This window comes from Strongylocentrotus purpuratus, unplaced genomic scaffold, assembly GCF_000002235.5.
Source record: "Strongylocentrotus purpuratus isolate Spur 01 unplaced genomic scaffold, Spur_5.0 spur5_scaffold_20, whole genome shotgun sequence".
Taxonomy (NCBI): domain Eukaryota; kingdom Metazoa; phylum Echinodermata; class Echinoidea; order Camarodonta; family Strongylocentrotidae; genus Strongylocentrotus; species Strongylocentrotus purpuratus.
The window spans coordinates 49661277-49680701 of NW_022145606.1; the positions used below are offsets into that span (position 1 = coordinate 49661277).

General features: G+C 36.7%; 1 protein-coding gene and 1 long non-coding RNA gene across 2 annotated transcripts; both read right to left on the reverse strand.

Annotated features, from left to right (window-relative positions):
• Positions 1 to 1983: 1983 nt before the first annotated feature.
• On the reverse strand, positions 1984 to 19086 carry LOC115927523. Its single transcript, XM_030993549.1, has 5 exons — positions 18769 to 19086; positions 16170 to 16266; positions 13239 to 13759; positions 7225 to 7324; positions 1984 to 3355 (listed from the first exon to the last, which is right to left on the reverse strand). The coding sequence occupies exons 1-5, from the start codon at positions 18780 to 18782 to the stop codon at positions 3308 to 3310; spliced, it is 780 nt and encodes a 259-aa protein (XP_030849409.1). The 5' UTR covers positions 18783 to 19086; the 3' UTR covers positions 1984 to 3307.
• LOC115927524 lies at positions 8771 to 11317 on the reverse strand. The gene is made up of 2 exons (XR_004065700.1): positions 10989 to 11317; positions 8771 to 9954 (listed from the first exon to the last, which is right to left on the reverse strand). It is a non-coding gene; the product is annotated as an uncharacterized LOC115927524 (long non-coding RNA).
• Positions 19087 to 19425: the final 339 nt, after the last annotated feature.

Below are 19425 nucleotides of genomic sequence, written 5' to 3' on the forward strand. Positions count from 1 at the left end.
TGAGTTTATGATGCATATAGTAATGTTGGAAGGAAGTAGGCCTATCCCATATCGATGAAGTGTAGTCGACTTACAATTTGTTGATTTTTTTTTTCCAATGCCGCGAATATGATCTAAGGGGGGAGGGGGGGTGCAGTGGCGGATCCAGGGGGGGGGGGGGGGTGGGGGTGGGCGGCCGGGGGCCCGGGTCCCCTTTTATAGAAAAAACACACAGGTAAAAACACCCTTTTTTGTAAAATAAGAAGGAAAAGAAGATGGGCCCCCTCCCCTGGCGCCCAGGGGGGGGGGGGTGGTGGTTAATTCTTTTCTTCAATTTTTGGTTTCGGAGACAAACAAAAATAATACAACAATTGCTGACCTAAACCCCCCCCCCCTCCCCCCTGTGTCTCTGCTCTATACCCTTCCCGTCACTCTCTCTCACTTTCTAGTCTCTAACTCTTCTCTCTCTCTCTCTCTCTCTCTGCTCCCTTCTCTCACTCACTCACTCTCTCTTTTCTCTCTCCTCTCTCTCTATCTCGTCTCTCTTCTCTCTCCTCTCTTTCTCTTCCCTACCCTCTCTCCGTTCCGTACCCGCTCTCTCCCTCTCCCCTCGCTCTCACTCTCCCACTCTCTCTCTCCCTCTTTTTTTTCTCTCTTTGACAGGGTCATAAAGAAATTAAAACTAGTATAACAAATCCAAGATCAAACAAACATAGCCTATACAGAACACTGTAAGGGTACCATTTTGTAGGTGTATGCAGCTTCAAAATTTTGAAATAATATTGAAGAAAGTATAATTCTTCAGGAAGAGCTAAGAACTGAAACTTGACCACGCTAACAACACATATCTTAAATGATTTCTAGCTTCAAATATCACCATGTGTCATTTTTGTGGTTGTGTAGAGCCTGGTCACATGTCTTTTCTTGTTGAAAACCTAATCGGAGCCTAATCTTGCTATAGCGAGAAACATAGTAAGAGGGCGCTCGACAAAGATCCCTTGTTAGTGCCCTTGACTGTAGGACAGTTTAGCCGACCCGGATTGAGTTGGGCCGAATAATGACGAATACTGTTTTACTGGCCGGGCTAGCACAAAATAAAAGAATATACGCCATGTCGTGACCTACTAAAACCAAGTTGGCCAAACTCTGTGTAAAGATGGTTTTGATCCTTTCAAATGATCTTTTAAGCATTGAGGAGTCCCCCTTTGTGCACTTCCGAATAATCAGTTTCTTCAATCCCCCCCCCCCATCCCATCCCAATATATCTATTCTTCTAGATCCACTCCTGACCTCTATGAATAATGATTACATAACTTTCATGCCCACATATCAGTTGTCATCTCATTGCGTTTGGTACTAAAAACATTTTTATATCCATGCGCAGATAGTATCTACGGACTAGACATGTCCCCCATCACACTGGATAAACTGTATTTATTACATCATCCCTCCAATATGGTCAAGGGGGGGGGGGGAATCCAATCCTCATTTGTATGACAGTAGAAAAATAAACCAATATAAATGGCGAAAGTTTGAAATAAATCTAATCCATAATGAAAGAGTTATGCAGGTTTGAAATATGATATATGCAATTCTTACGTCAGCACTTTTGTCAGTGGATTGTGACGTAGTTAAGGACAACTGTCCCGTTTGTCGTGTACAAAATATATTATTTGCCTATCTTTCTCGCATATTCCCTCTCCCTTGGGGCACTACTAAACATGCATCGTAGGTAGCCTATTATTACAAGTCCTCTGAAAGTTCAAGATTCCTCCGAGTCATCCATTTAAAAAATAAATGAAATGGTCGTATTTTTTTAGTTTTGGAACAAATGGGAAAATAGTTCACCACTACATCACAGTGACATTACCGGTGTTGCCAATTTGAATTTCCCTTAAGTGTAGTGATTACAACTTTCAAAATTGTATAGCTGTGATACCTTAGGGACGATAAGAAATGCACCAGTTACACGTTGTCTCCTGGGTATTGACTGCACAGTTTTTCATGTGGTTTATTACTAAAGCAGTCACAAGGTGGCGCTAGAACAACGCATCCCTTCATAATGAAAAAGTCTTCAATTGTTTGGACATCTGTGATAACATTTATGTTTGCTTTTACCATAATTTCAGGAATCAAGATCCAGATAGATCACTTGCCACAACCTGATAACTCAATGTTTATATACATCTTCTTGAACAGATATCATATTTAACTGTCGTAGAGTTGTAATAAAACCAATGATTACTATATGCATTGTATTTTATGTCTTTGCTATTTTTGTTTTCGATTTCCCTTTTTCGAACACATACACATTTGTATTCATAACAAATTTCCTTTAAACCACCTCTATTAAAGATAAACTATGTAAACTTCGTGAATTCTTTCGTCACACAAACCTATTTGCAATACAATAAACAGTGATATTCTAGTAGCAATCCAAGGTGTAGTTGTCGAAATAATGAATGATAAAATGTGTGTACGTATATGCATATAATACATATAAAGTACATATAATACAAAAGTTGGTTCATAATAAAGATATGCACAATTTTACAACAAGAACATTAATTAGCTTCATGCATCCCATGGGACTCATTGGGTATATGTCTCACATTTAAATGGTGATGTCAAGTACTGACATAAATTGCATTCTTTTGATATAAATGCTCCGAAAATATAATGAATAATGCCAAACGTAATACAAGGCCATTAACAAATAGGAATAGGAAAAACACATTTTGTTAAAGATGATGAATAATCCCTAATTCGTATGTTTCCAAAAAATTCCCAAACAGCTGGGTTTTTTATGAATCTACATCGTCGATTATTTGATTCATAAAAAGTGCAAACAACACATTTGTACATAAGTGTTTCTATATCTAAATGTAAAAACAACCTGCTGCTTAGATAATTTGAAAAAAACTGTAATAAGGAGTGAAATTATTCCAAGTTCGATGATGGAAATGAGGCATGAGTTACATTCAATAACATAATTACCAATGACAATGCATAAAGCTGGTAAGCAGGGGCCTACATTATCTAAACATGAAGATGAAATAAATTGAACTTCATTTCTCCTGGAAGTTAACATGTTGACTACTGATGTAACATATTCCCCATAGCTTTAATACAAAAATAACCCGGTTCCAGTAGGAAATGGGTTAACGAATACCAGGAAGTAGATCAGGTATATATCAGGTATGAGACAATGCAGCATGTCAACTTGACCGGGTAGTGTGTAGTCATCACTGGAACTCATCAAATGTGAGAACAATGATGATGTCAGGTACAAGGCAATGCACTCTGTCAGCTGCAGCTGCACTGTGGCTCAATCAGTGTGGGTAATGCGGTACTTATGACGCTTATAGGAATTGTCCTGAACGAGAAAACATAATGAAATTACGATAAGAGGAATAATATTCAACGACGTAGAAGTGCAATGTTTACATATTCATTGGATTTTACATATCAATTATGAAATATTCTTTTTACCTAAGGGTTATGATAATACCAACAGTTTAAGTGTCTTTATACTGATGGTTCTTCCACTGACCGCCCTGATACATGATAGTGTTATTAAAGAATTCCTGATTCTGTTTCCTATTCGTGTCTAGGTAAAGATGTATATTATTGTAAAATCTTCCCCAAATGCATCATCGAATTCAATTATCCACTAGCTGGGGACTGTTGAATAAAGATGAAACGGAAAAGAGTGTAATGAGTAACCTCCTTTCCAGGTTATCATGACATTTTCATTTGCTGGACCTGAGTCATAATGGGCCGATAGTAGGAGTCCTGTAACAGAAAGCAGAAAATGACTTATTAGCTATGTGGAACCCTAATTTTCTTATCAGCATACAACGTGAAGCTTAACTAATAAACCTTAGTAAAATCATTCTGAAAAGAAAGAAATCAATTCCCAGACATCATTACATCAACAAAATAGCAAATTTACTATTTCAAGTCCCTTATTTCATAATGATAATTGTTAAAAAAGACAGATCTATAATATGTTTAGTATTAGTTAGTATTATATGAAAACATAGGGCCTCACTCCAATGACGTAGCATGGGTCTAGGTACTGATAGTGGCATTATGGGGGGGGGGAGGGCTGACACCACTCTCACTAGGTGGATAAAATGCAAATTAACAAAGACAATTTTGTAAAGGGCAGGAAAGGGAATGTTCTTCTTTTTCATCATCATCATCATCTTTATCTTCGTCTTTATCCTCTTTCTCCTCCTGTTCACTCTTATTTCTTTATATCGCCTTATACATGTATCTCTTTCTTTCTTTCTCTCTCTCTCTCTCTCTCTTTCTAATTGTTCACCATGCGATGGTGGTACGTTCGTGCCCTAGTGGCCCCAATAACTTAACATAACGAATGATCATGGGAAGAAAAAATTGAATAGTGAGCACTAATTTGTGTTCCTTTTTTTTTTTTTTGCCCCCGGAGATTTGAAAATCGCGCCGTCCTATATTTCGCTAGGGGGGGGGGGGAGGGGTAGTGAATACTTTTTAAAAACTCAACACCCCCCCCCCCCCCCCTTGAGCATCAAACGAAAGGTAAATTTGTGGTAACCATCTTTTTCTTTTATTTTTGTTTTTGCCAGGGGTAGGGGCCCGTCTTTGGGTCCAAGGCCCGCTCGACCCATCCCCTGCATTCGCGCCTGCTCCGACACAACAATAGGCTAAGAGAGTCTTAAGTGTAGAAAGGAAAGATTCAGCAGTAGTGTCCTACCGTATTTGATGAGATCGATATATCGTAATTGATGTAACAATTATTGTTAGCAGCATTTACATATACCCTGCGAAACAAATCTCATTTAATTTCGATAAAAATGGATACGATTGTATTTGATACATATTCTTAAATTACCATCTATCTATATCTCACCCTCTGTGTTTTTAATAACAAGGATAATGAAAATAATAATAATAATAATATTTATGATAATGATAATAAAAGTCACACTTGTAGCGCATAATATAACATTTATAATCGCATTTATAAAACATTTATAATTTACACTGTACTTATTATTAGCCCGCTATTGTATTCAATTGCTAATCCGCACATGAAAGTGCACACGCTCCGCTCCATGGGGATAATTCCAGCTCAGGCGCCTTTTTACAAGCTCACACAAGCTACAACCACATTCACATTCGCTTTATACGTACATGACCGTGTACCCATTTAACACCTCGGTGGAGAGTGACAAATGTAGATTACTGCGGCAGCGGGACTCGAACCGATCCAAAGTCTGTTGCCGTGAAAACAAGACTACTACACCCCTCCTCTCTCTCTCTCTATTTATCTTTCTCCCCCCCTCTCTCTCTCTCCGCATGGAAGATTCGTGAACTTCGATGATCCTATGTACTGTCATGGTCGCAAAATATATAGCTGAAGATAATGTTTAGAAAAATACTCATCCGATTTTAATTCATTTACGGGTTTTTAGTGATTTCCAGACAGTTGCACAGTCGTTGCAGAGGATTAAAAAAAAAAAATTGCAACAGTTGCTCAATATTGTCTGTAAAAGGAAATAATTAGTTGCAGTCGAATCGCATCGTAGAGATCCATCATGTCCCCAATCTTTCTTACTTTTAACTTTCCTCTTCCACCTCTCTTTCCCTCTCCTTTCTATACTTCTCACTCTCCCTCTGTATCCTTCTAAATCTCTTCATATTCCTTTGCTAGTTTTTTCCTCCTCTCTCCACTTTCTTTGTTTCTCTCCTCTCCTACCCATCTATTAATTTAAATATAATTCAATGTTACATTACGTCAACAAATTAATATATATTTTTTTTATTATTCTTTGTATGTAACAAAATTATGAATGAATAATAACATAGCGAACTATTTATTCCTATACCATTAATTCTTACCTACAAATTCTCTCTCTCTCTCTCTCTTTAGATTTATCTCCCTCGTCGCTTTCTTCTTGGTCTTATTCTCTTCCTTTGCCAGTTTCCCTCTTTCCGCTTCTATCATTCCTGTTCTTCCTTTACCCTATTATGTAAATTTCTTTCCTATTTAGTGTTCAAGAAGAGTTGCACCTGTAACATACCTTTTTAATATATTCCGTGTAAATAAAGAAAGATGTGTGATTTATAAGAGCTATGGTCAATGTATTAACGTACGGTGTGTCTACCCTCTCCTATCAACCCTCTCCTACCTCTCTGGCTCTCATACCTTTTTTCTTCCTCGGTCGGTCTGTTTAGCTTTGTTCTCTACTCTTCTACTAATCTCTTCTCTCCTCTGCATGTCGCTTCTTCTCTTTCTCATTAATATTGAAAAATTGACATGGTCTATATATATCTTTTTGACAATTTGCATATATTTTGTTTTAAACAAGTGCATGATTGTTATTGTTATTCATGTCAATTTACTTGTATGATTAAGATCATGGAATAATCTCAACCCAGGGGCGTACGCAGGGGGGGGGGGGGGGTATTTTTATGTGTGTAAACCCCCCTAAAAAAACCTAAACCCCCCCCCCCCCCCCCCCCCCCCCCCCTTTGGTTTTTTTTTTTTTTTTTTTTTTTTTTTTTTTTTATTATAAAAAATAAAAAATAAAATAAAATAAAATATGCCCACGGCTAACCTAAAAAAGGTGACCTTACCCCCCCCCCAACGAAGAAAAATGTCAATTTTCAAATTTCAAGACCAAAAAAAAAAAAAAATGTATGCTTACCCCCCCCCCCCCCCCCCCCCCCCCCCCCCCCCCCCCCCCCCCCCGTACCATCGAAACAACTCCGAAAACAAAGATAATATTTGATGACATATTTGATAGAATGTTGAAGTGCAAATCCAGACAGAGGAACAAAGTGAAGTACGTGTTAAAACGTAATAGGAACACATGGGATATAATAAATATACAAACATTTCATTTAGCTAAGTTTCGATATTCTGTTGAGCATTTGGTAACTAAGAAATGGGATAACAATTATCAACAGCAATAAAGCCAGGACCCGGGACAGAGACAAAATAGTATGATACGAAAACTCTAAATATAAAACAGTTTGAAAAACTTACGAAGCAGAAGGGGATTATTTTACAAGAAAAAAAATAACACTCAGGAAACGTTAACAAAGAAAATGGGCCAAAAATGGAAAGAAAATTTAGAAATTGAATATTAAAAACAATATACAAAACAATATTATCATCATAGCGGTCATTATACAGATGAATATGAGAAATAGTGAAAGTGTACGGTGCACATAACGTGGAGCGTTACTTACATGACGAAGCATCACGGAGAGGTTGCCGCTTGATGATGCTTGAAGACCTTTGAGATGAGATTCCAGTCTGCCGCCCTCTCCAGTTCCACACCAGTGTAACCTATGTTCAGAAAACAGAGTGATGGAGGTAAGGTGCGTTGCATGTTAGAGTAAAGAGAAAGAAGTACAGGTAGAGGGAGAGAGAGAGATCACGATAAGAGGGGGGGGGGGATATAACGAAAAGAGAGAATATAATTATATAGAAAGAGAGAGGAATATATAATAGAGAGACATACAAAGAACAGAGAAGTTAAGAAAGAGAAACAGACAGAGAATGCGTAAAATATGATACTCTTAGTATTTTCATGTTCGGATTTAGATCTTTATATCAGATTTGTTTTCTCCCATGAACGATTTGATTTTGTAGGCCTTATTTAATTTGCTTAGCGACAAAAGTTACAAGTGCCGGGAAGGGGGATGATAAGGGGGTGTTTCATCTAGCATTACAGTTAATATTTAAAATGATCAGATAAACTTTAAGGGCCTAAAATTGATTTCGATTTTAGGCCGTTTCATCCCCCCCCCCCCCCCCAACAAAAAATTATCAATAATTTTAACTTAAAAAGTGATCCATATAAATTTTAAGATCAATTTTATCTTCTTCTTTTTTTTTTTTTTTTTCCCAGAGACTGTTTATTTCGGTAATAAAGAAACCAAACGAGTATTTCAGCTTTCCTGCTTTAATTTTCGATTAGTAGGGAAGTATATTTCATTTTATAAACTGGTCAAATATCTGGTGTATACAATTTAAAAACAAAAACAAAAAAGAAGAATCCATGATATGATATTTGATATGTATTTAAACTGTGTGCAATTTCCTCTCAGTGTATTTGTATAGGGTTTCCAAGGAAACTGAGAATACTGAGAGAGTAACCCTCTTTAATTAAAACGAATTAAAACAAAAATCATCCCATTATTAATCCGATATCTTCAAGCATTGATTTGCTTAAAAGGCGAAAATGAAGACTAACAATTTTGTTATGTATTGGAGAATGGAGAATTTTGTACAAAATGAAAGGCAAATTTTGGGCCATTAATTATCTATTTGTTTATCAATTTGTGCCCTTATTCCATTCGCATACTCTCTCTCTCTCTCTCTCTCTCATTAACACACAACCACACTGCTATCGCAACTCTTTGCTTTCTGTCCCTTTCAAAGTGATTGTTTTGTTCTTTCACACCCCCCCCCCCCTCCAACAACAAAACAGTTATAATAATAATTATAATAATAATAATAAATACATACATTAAGTTAAACAATACAAATGATAACCACTGGCTTGTAACAAAAGCATTGCTAGGTTATCTGATCACTCAAACAGACACACCATCATTGAATCACATATCATTGCCCTTTATCATCATTTCATTATTACTATTTATGTGTTAGCGCACAATCTCATCCATTCAATTTTTGCATAACCCATTTTGTTCTTATTAAATGACAAACAATACATTGCTCAAATACAAAATAACATTAACATAAATTTGTCAAGCTTTAAATTCTTATAGCTATTCTTATGCTTTAATGCATGAAAATCTACATTATATAAATGATGAGCAATAGCAATTTATTTCAAGGGATACAATAATAACATTTTCAATGACACAAATGAAAGTACTGCTTTTAAAGTGACAACCGGTTGTTAAAACTATTGCAGCAAATATCTGCCACTGTGTAGTCGAGGTACATTGGTAGAGATTAAAAGAGTAACGTTTGTAGTAGGGATTGCTGTAACTAATATGGTTGTTAATCTACGGGTAATACACTTTGTCATGTAAGGTCATGCAGTTGATGAAAATGTGTTTTTCTTGATACTACAGTTTGTCTATACGAACTTGATTATCTTTTTTTTTTCTGTCAGCTTTGATTTTTGTTTAAGGACAACATGAATCCGAGTTGATATATTATTTCCTGCCGGACAAATCTGTTTTCACTGCAATTACAATGTTCGGTTATTTCTTTTGTATTTGTTCTTGTGCAATTGCTAAGAATATCCAATTCAGGTATCAACTCTTAATTATCGACACATATCCATGCCAACAGAAACTCTACCACGAGTTCCAAATGGGGCCTCAAATTGGTCGACTGCTGCTCAGATGAATTGCTACTTTAAAATTTCCAATTTGATATTTTAAGATTTATCTACAAGAACAGATTCATCTATGGCATGTAAGTTTAGAAACAACAGCCTCCATGACAGAATCATAGATTTTTAAATTAGCAACAACACTTAGCAAGATATCTCTCGAAAGTGCAGGCTTAAATTGCAGAGCTATTAAACTTAATATGGATTATTACTTTAGTTTTATCTTTCAACTGTAATTAGTTGTTTTCTTTTTCCTTCTCCAAGATTCTACAATTCTATTTAAAAGAATAGAATTCTTGGAAGTATCATTAATTTGTTTACTTCCTTTAAAACATTACTTGATGGAATCTTATTAAACCAATAATCTCATACTCGATGGCAAATTTTAGTACACAGACTGGAGCACTTTCAAAATCTTCAGATGAGTATATTTGAAAATCTGTTTCACTGGAAGTCGTAGTTAAATGAGAAAGCGACGAGTCCACGATCTGTTTAGCATTGTCGTCCCTCTTGCTTAGAGCTGGAAAAGGAAGCTTGTATCTGTAGGCTGGCTGATGTTCCATATGAAGCATAATATTGCAGGGGATTCAGGCTCTGCAGTCTTGAATTTGGAATTGGAAGTTATGTAATAAAAAAACTAATTAATACTAGTGTAATTTTTCAATTTTTGTATTTCTGGTCATGTCAATTTCTTTGATTGTAAAATAAATAAAGTAGAAGGATACAAAATATTCTCAAAAAATATCGATACGAAATCAGTTTTAGTTAGAAAAAAAAATACATAATTAATTTTTAGGCTTTGGGAAAAAAAAAATCTTTTCATAACCATTTGGTAAGTATTAAACAGAGATATACATATACCATAAAGAGAGCAAATATATTTCAAAAATAGTTGTCAATTTACCTAATCTAATGTGTTCAACTGGACAAAAGTACAATTTCATCAGTGATTCTATTTGTAATTTAAATGTATTTGGGTCAAACCACTATGTCACTATTAAACAACATTGAAAGTTTTAGAAAGTGTGATAACTGTATCAATTGGACTATGGAACGTGGAACCTCTTTTTTATAATACATATTTTGAACTCATCTTGATTTTGATCTTGATCCCAAACATTTCTTTAAAATGTTGATCTTGAATGTGTTGATCTTGAACTTGGGCTTTCATTTGTAATCTGACTCTACAGCACTGTAATCCCAATCTTGGATAATCTGATCTTGAACAAAACCCTATTGTACAAAGATTTGATAAAAGTAACCCTCTGGTGAATAGAAGGGAAAGAGATACCTTTTTAAACTGGTATATAACAAACAGGTTGAAGCTTACATCATGCATATGCTTATTAGAGCTTGTTCAACCACATCTGTATACTTTTGCTGCCATATATATGCTATGTACAATGTTGATCAAAATCTGACTGATCCAGTAGTTTATCTATGTTTTTGACCTGTCATGGTTGGCTTCCTCTTAAATTAAGAATACAGAATTGTCAGTTTTGTTATTGTAAAATCCCATATCCGGTATCTTAACCGTTTATCATAAATGAACATCAAGACTATAAACTTAACAACATGTTATTAATCCATTTCTATGTAGCCTAGGTCTAGAAGAAGAAGAACAAAAAAACTCACCCTTATTTTAATGTCGGTTTTCAAACTTTGCTAAGAAAATCACATCAAAAGGCCACTTAGCACGGTAGGACCTGCAGTACACCTTGAACTGGATTACAATATGCAGATCCAAACCCTTTCCCCGAGGTAGGATGAGAAGTTAGACCAAGACGTTGAAGATACGGTGAGAGAGAAGTCTTAGACTAGAGGTCTATTTCTTGGATATGACTCAAATGTCCAGGTCCACTCCATCTCTGACTCTGAAAGAAAAACAAAATATAAGGCCAGATAATATATGAGCCTACTAGACGTACATAACATTCTACATCTAGTCTAAAATCTAAATTTGTACTGTGAGATGTAGACCTCTCTAGACTAGATCTAACTCATGTTAATTCAGATGTCACAACAATAAAAGTAGAATCTAGTCAAGATCTAGGACTAAGGCCAGGGACTAACTGTAACTTCCAACTTATACAAGCTAGTCCTGCACAAAGGATGCAGTGTAGTCTAAATCTACCCTAGATCTATGTAGGCTAGACTAAATCTACATGATACATCAAGATCTTTATCAAGATCTAACTTGGTCGTGGGTCTGACACTGTGGAGTCCAATTGTCTTGCATAAAATGTTAACGTTAAAGCAATGATCTCGTTGATTGTTATTATTAACACGAAACAAGGGCTACCGCACTGCGTTCCGGCAAAAAACAAAGTAGGGCCTAGGCCTAGATCTAGGCCTACATGTAGATTCAGAATCTAGGCCTAAGCCTAGATCTAAATCTACAAATGTACAATTATAAGCACTAGATCTAGCCTAGACCTCTAGACCTTTTCTCTAGAGTACTTATCGGCAAAACCATAAAACGCGATGATTCCTAAAGCCGTGGTAGGCCTAGACTTATTTTGTTATCAAATGCAAGAATAAACTATATTTCTTACATGTCCTAAACCAAATATTTAACATCGTCAGACAAGTACAGTAACTTAAACATTGCATGAATGTATGCTATATGAATGGGACGGAAATGCATGAACCGGTGCAATTCGAAGAGTTAACTTAATAAGTTTAGCTCAGTTGGGGAATGCTTTTAGTTGATATTTATTTCAAATATCGTTCGGTTAAAAATGAGAGGAATACTTTCCTTCTACCAAAATAACAATTTGTGTATCAACAGAACGGAATTTACTTACTTTTCGAGGACCTCACTTCGATACTTGCAGTAGTTTAGAGACGCAATTTTGTGGTTGATTGACCCAAAATCGACTAGCCTTGATTACAAAGCCCTTTTACATAATTTAACCAAAAATTTATCAAAATCAATTCTAGCTTAAATTTGATTCGATGAAACAGCTCACGAGCATCAGTTTAAAGTCAAAAGTGAATCGGCCTTAAAAAAAAAGATGTTTTAAAATCGAAATTAATTTTATTTGATGAAACATCCTCCAGGGGGAGAAAAGGGGAAATTAGTCATTCCCCTAGCTTGACATTGCTTAAGCTTCGAAAATTCACAAATTCTGAGTCGAAGAGTAGAGCTGACGATGGCCAGGGGAGGGGGGGGGGGGCTGCAGTGTACATGCCATGCCAACTCATGGAAATTGATGTTCTTTAGACGATGCATCCGAAAAACAATGTAGAATAATTTTCAAAAGGTTAATTTAACGGTTCATTGCAGCTAGAGCGCAACACTTTTGGATTCGCTGCCGGTATTCAGTGATTCGCCATTCTGCTTAAAAATAAAACACGTAGGTCTACTTGTAACCCGAAATATTGATACCGATGATAATTAATAAGATAGTGACAATAATAACATGATGATGATATTAACAGTAGTAAACGCACTAATAATAAATGATGATAATGATGATAGTAGTGGCAAAATAACAATAATAATAATAAATAATAATAATAACGAACATTTATGATAATGATAACTAATTTTATCAGGATATGATTTTTTTTAAGTAAAAAAGGACTTACATATTTTTACCTTCCGACGATTCATAATAATACATGCAACTGTATACCAATTTTTTTTCAATACAGGTATTCAAATTCTATTCATTGCGACTGTACATTGGAAATTCTTAAATAACAATTGAGAGCAATAATAAAACAAAACCCATCCTAACGTGGAGGTAACACCCACGTTTTAACATTTGCATCCCTTCACGCATTCGTATCATTATGCTTTCTCACGGCAGACTAACTAAACAGGATCGTCTAGTAGGATTGTAATCTATTTTATACAAGATTTAAACAAGAACCTACCACAGCTCTGACATCGTCTTCACATGTCTGCAGCACTCGAGGAGGTAAACCAAGTCTTTCTCGTCTGTGCACTCGACTCCATACAGCCAAAGCCGCTGCAGGTTCTTGGTTTGTTCTCTGATCAGAAGACCCATTCCTCTGATCGTCTCTCTCGATACACTCTTCTTCTCTGATGGGAGTGTGTACAGTGTTCTAAGCTTGATGTTTATGAGCTGCTGTCCTCCGGTCCGACGAAGACCAGCCGTGATCTGAGCTATGTCTCTCTCTGCATCATCGATAGTGATATCGATCACTCTCAAGCCAGGAAGCGATGAGAGCAGACCTTCATAGCTTTGTGACGTCACGCTCACGATTAATAGCTCTGTGACGGATGGAAGCTCAGGAGGAGATGAAGGGAAACCGAGAGAGGAGTCTGAGATGGTGAGATGGTTCAATGAGGTGAAGGATCTGAGACAGGACCACAATCTGGCAGTCATCTCGGTAGATAGCTGGCATTTCTTTACGAGGAGTTGACCATTATCCTGGAATTAGAAAGTAATTTGATATGTTAGCCATATAATAAACAACAAATATTGGAAATGGGTAGAATTTAAGGGAAGGCACCGTGCTTTATGAAGTTGACATTATAATTTAGAAGCAAAAACAGAAACATTTGTATTATTTATATTCTCTTAAAATATTGCTGTACCTGTCAAGAAACAATATCACTGCCCCCCCCCCCCCCTTTCTCTCTTTCTTTCTTTTCAAGAAACGGGTCGTCTTTTTGTAATTTCTTCAATGTTTTCCTAATCCATTCACCCCTTTGAATCCTAATGCCAGATCTCGATCCTTACATACATACTAAACACAGAGGGTAATTTTCAGGGGGTGGTTGTTCTCGGGCGTAATTTGTCCTACACCCATACAACAGTTGTTTAAAACATTTGAGTGATTGGAGTAATCTGTGCTCGGCATTTAAGTGATTCCATTGTTACGTACGGAAATCCATTAGTACCACAATGTGAATTCAAATTTAAGAGGAATTAAGTGGCGGCTCCCACATAATTATCTGGAGACATTGCAACGTAAATGATTACTTTATCAATACATGTCCAGTAATATACGATTTCTCTCTCTCTCTCTCTCTCTCTGTCTTTTTCTGTCTGCCTGCCTCTGCCTCTCTCTCTCTCTCTCTCTCTCTCTCCTTCTCACTTTCATCCTCTCTTCTCATTCTCTTCCTTTTCTACCTCTCTCCCATTTTTGCCCTGTATTCTGTAGCTTACATGACTTTTTTTGTACACTTTTCTAAGCGGAACAATTTCAGCCGACTCATGTCTCATGTAATACCCTGGAACTCCATTGTTCTCCCTCCCCCTCTTCCTCTTTTTTTCTCCTCCTCTATTGCCCTATACTTTACTAGCTGTATTTGCTCTCACTAAATCTATCTCCATTTAACATTATCCAGTATATTACCTCATTTTGCTTTCAACGGCTGTAATTAGTATTTGGACAATTAGATAATTTATCAACTGTATGTTTTGATCATACTATATATGCTGAAAATTAGTAACACTTTACAATTTTATATTTATATTGTGTCTCTCTAATGTTATTAACCTTTGTTTTACATATCTTTGTTTGTTATGCAATAATAATAATAATAATAATAATAATAATAATAATAATAATAATAATAATAATAGCTAGTTCTTATACAGCGCTTTTCAGGACCGAAGGCCCTCTCAAAGCGCTTTACAGATATATAATATATTATTACCCCGGTCATCGGATTCAGGCTTACCCGCACACAATGTATGCACATTTTCCACTCCCTGGGGAGCATTCCAGCCAGGCGTCATTTTTACAAGCGCACACTTGCTAATCTAAGCACATTAGCTTTCGCATCCTACCGGGTATCCATTTAACACCTGGGTGGAGAGTGGCAAATGTAGATCAATGTCTTGCCAAAGGACATTAGTGCCGCGGTGAGTTCAATAATTATGTACTTATCAAATCCATATTGTATATACGTTGTTTTTAGTATGCAGGGCGCTCAGTGATAGCAGTTTGTTAACTGAAGAGGTAAGCCTGCTTTAAATAAAACGGTACAGAATATATATATATATATATATGGCCAATAAATCAATCACTTTGTTTTGCATAGATGTGAATCTGATCTACGAATGGCTGATTTTCATTTAGACAGTCAACCTGTCATTGCATGATATGACGGACCGGTGGGTTGGTGAATGGCTCCAAACATACCAGTCATTCACGGTTTGTGTTAATGTTAATTTCAATTTTATTTTCAAGCTTTTGTAAATGTAGGGTCATCGGAAGCATAATCTTATAATCTTGTAGTTCACATGTACATGCAGCACCTACATCCAATATAATATAACAATAAACAGGATGCCACTATATTTTTACAAACACGCTATACGCATGATATACATTTAAATAAATTTATGTTACACTGTCTAATGATATACTTGAATTCCTTAACAGGACAATTACCCCCAAGGACAACCACCCCCGGAAAATTACCCTCCAAGGACAACCACCCCCGAGGACAATTACCCCCGAAAATTACCCTCTAGGACAATTATCCCCCCCCCCCCGAGGACAACAAAGGATAACCACCCCTGGGGACAATTCCCCCCCCCCCGGAAAATTACCCCCTGTTCATTAAATGGGAAGTTCATCCTGATAATAATTCGGTTTTTATTTCGTTTCGGGGGGGGGGGGGGTGATTGTCCAAAAGGGTAATTTTCAGGTGGGAATTGTCCTCTGAGTGGGAGAGGTGTGATTGTTCAAGGGGGTAATTTTCAGGGTGGGGTAATTGTCCCGTTGGTAATTGGCCAGGGGAGGAGGTGGGTGATTGTCCAGGTGGTAATTGTCCTAGAACCCTTGCATTCATGTAGCAATCGATAAACTTAGTAGGTAACTTACATGCAAGGCAATCACCCTGAGTGACTTTTCTGACTTGTTAAGACCAGTGATGTGATGTCTTAGTCTACCGTCTGGGTTTGTCCCACAGCCAAGAAACCTGCAACATATAAATGAAGTGTAAATTGCGTATAAAAAGAGGAATGGAAAGAAGATGTTAATTGCACCCATTTGTAGATGAGTGCATGTACGGTTGAAGTGTACCGATCATCTGAATATTATTTGTGTGCAGCTAGAATGTATAAAATCAACACGAAAATAAATGACCTGGCATTATTTGGGTTAACGGTATGAATTATGAAGAAATAGGTGGCAACATAAATAGGCCGCGCACGAGACCGAATTCGGTCTTCAGTTCCATGCGTGCCCTATTCTTCTGCAACCACGAGATATAACTTACATCCCCTTCACATACACGGATGTTTCTTACGAATAATTACGGGTCGCACAAATTCACGGATCTTTCACGGATCCTTGAGATTTGGCCACTATGTAGGTCTACATTACGATCGATTTAAGAGTTGTTACGAGTTATCGCGATGTATTAAGGCAAAGTTCCACGATTTGTCACGAGTTGTCACGGATACTTACGAGCAACTTACGTGTAAGTTATTCTCCTTTCGTTAGTTCAAGTCATCTAGTTAATTAGGATTTCTGATAGCATTTGTGTACATAATTGCAGGGGGACATTACTGCATTTTCGAACACTTTAGCTGAGCTACCCTACTTTAGTAGAAGTGTCGAGTTTTATTTGTCCAGTCAACCTACAATGTTTCCACTAGTAGACTACTCCTGCTTTTTGGCATCTACAAGTAACCTCCAGTTCTACTAGTGGTAAGTAACAATCGTTCATTGAAAGATTTGTTTACATATGTACGTCAAAGGCCAAATGTCACAGCTCATTAAATATGCAAAAAGGGATAATTATGTACATGAGAAAAAGCTGCAGTAAATATAGTATTGTATAATGGAGGTAACTTGCTCTGACGTATATAGGCCATTGTACCTGGCGAGGGGATGCAACGCTTTGCATTGGTTGTTTAAATTGTTTTTTTAAACAGGCAACAGAGGCGGCACTCCAGCCGGTGTCCCTTTTCTTCGAGTACCTTAAAAGAGCCCCCCTTATTTTGTGTAAGTGCCCTTTCTTTTGCACTTTTTATACAGACAATTCCCCAGTTTTCTTTCCAATAAGTGCCCCGTTCCCGTTCGCATAAATGCTCTTATCACATGTGATAAGTATCCCTATTCTAATCTGATAGTTGACCCTTTTGCTTTGACGAAATACCCATTTTCCTTAGTAATAAATGCCACTTTCTAGTGCGATATAAAGTGTCCCTGTTATATACTATGGCACGTGTCCCTTTCCTTTCTATAAAGTGCCCCTTATCATCCGTAATGAGTGCCGATTTCTAGGTATGAGAAATACCCATTTTGAGATCTGATAAGTGATCATTTTACTTTGACAGATGCCTATTTTCCTTTCTAATTCGTTGTGTGTTTGCATAACACATGATTTATGCTTGTAACAAAATGTTCATTCATACACTCAAAGACCATGTGGTTTTAGACATGTATGTTTTAATAAATGAATGATGTAGTAACATAAGTAGCCTGATCAGAACAAAATATCGCACTCTGTACATTTTTCCTACTTCTATGCGGAGTACAATACACGAAGAGTTGACATGATCGACCGAAGTGAAATGCATATTATGAATACGAATCCCAACGCACGAGGAAACATACACTTCTTTCAAAAATATGATCGTTCATATAGACTGACCTTCGACATTAAAGACACGCGTTTTTGCTTCATACTAATCAATTTATTTTGTCTTAAGGTTGACAATTATATTATTGGCATCACACCACTGATAAAATGTGATATTCTCAGTTATTACTACTAAATCAAAACAAGATTTTCCAGGTGGAAAAAAGTGGTCAATTCAGCTGCAAACAATCTTTAATTGAGGAATTTAGTACATGTATAGGTCATTTAAATACATCATAACAAAGAGTAGGGCCTTATGTGATAACAGAAACAAAATAAAACCGCTGAACAGTTACATGCAAGACAGCAAGATGATCGTTAATAATTTGTTTCGGTATATTTCTAACCTATTTGTTCCGGATAATGATACACATATATGTTTTGTACTGAACATAATGGCATTCACACCCCTTGCTAGCTTCGAGAAATTCACGTCACCTGGTTGGTGAATTTGCTACTTTCCAGCTGACAGACTCTCAATCTATTCTTTGAACCATGAACGAAGTTATTAAATCAATAGTAAACATGCAATAAAAGAGGTATATTTAAAATGAATTCACAACAAAATACGAATTAAGCGCCTTTAGTTAGAGGCTATGTGTCAATTGCCCATTGTAAACTAAAGCGAAAAACACCATCTGAAGTTCAAGATGTTTGATACTTTTAGCATTAAAATGACATTTTCATCAATGGTTTAATAGGTATTAAAACTATTAATGTTAATTATATCATCATTGTTATCAATAATCATTTTTTGGAGGGCTAGCAACATTATTATTATTGTTATTATTAATATTATCCACTGACTAAAAATGTGTACAATAAACTCACATTAGATGATTCATCGTCTTCACATGTTTGCAACACTCGACGAGTTCAACCAAGTCTCCCTCGTCCGTGCCCTTCACTCTGGATAGACAAAGCCACTGCAGGTTCTTGGTTTGTTCTCTGATCAGAAGACCCAGTCCACTGATCGTCTCTCTCGATACACTCTTCTTCTGTAATGGGAGTGATGACGGTGCTGTAAGCTTGATGTGTGTGAGCTGCTGTCCTCCGGTCCGACGAAGACCAGCCGTGATCTGAGGTATGTCTCTCTCTGCATCATCGATAGTGATATCGATATCTCTCAAACCAGGAAGCGATGAGAGCAGACCTCCATAGCTTTGTGACGTCACTCTCTCGGCTGATAGCTTTGTGACGGATGAAAGCTCAGGAGGAGATGACGTGAAACTGAGAGAGGAGTCTGAGATGGTGAGATGGTTCAGTGAGGTGAAAGATTTGAGGCAGGACCACAACTTTTCGGTCATCTCAGTAGATAGCTGGCATTTCTCTACGAGGAGTTGACCATCATCCTGAATTAAGAAAGAAAATTAATATGTTAGCCATAATTATAATAAACAACAATATTGGAAATGGGTAGAATTTAAGGAAAGGCACCTTGCTATATAAATTTGACATTATAATTCAGAAGCAAAAAAAAAAAATCTT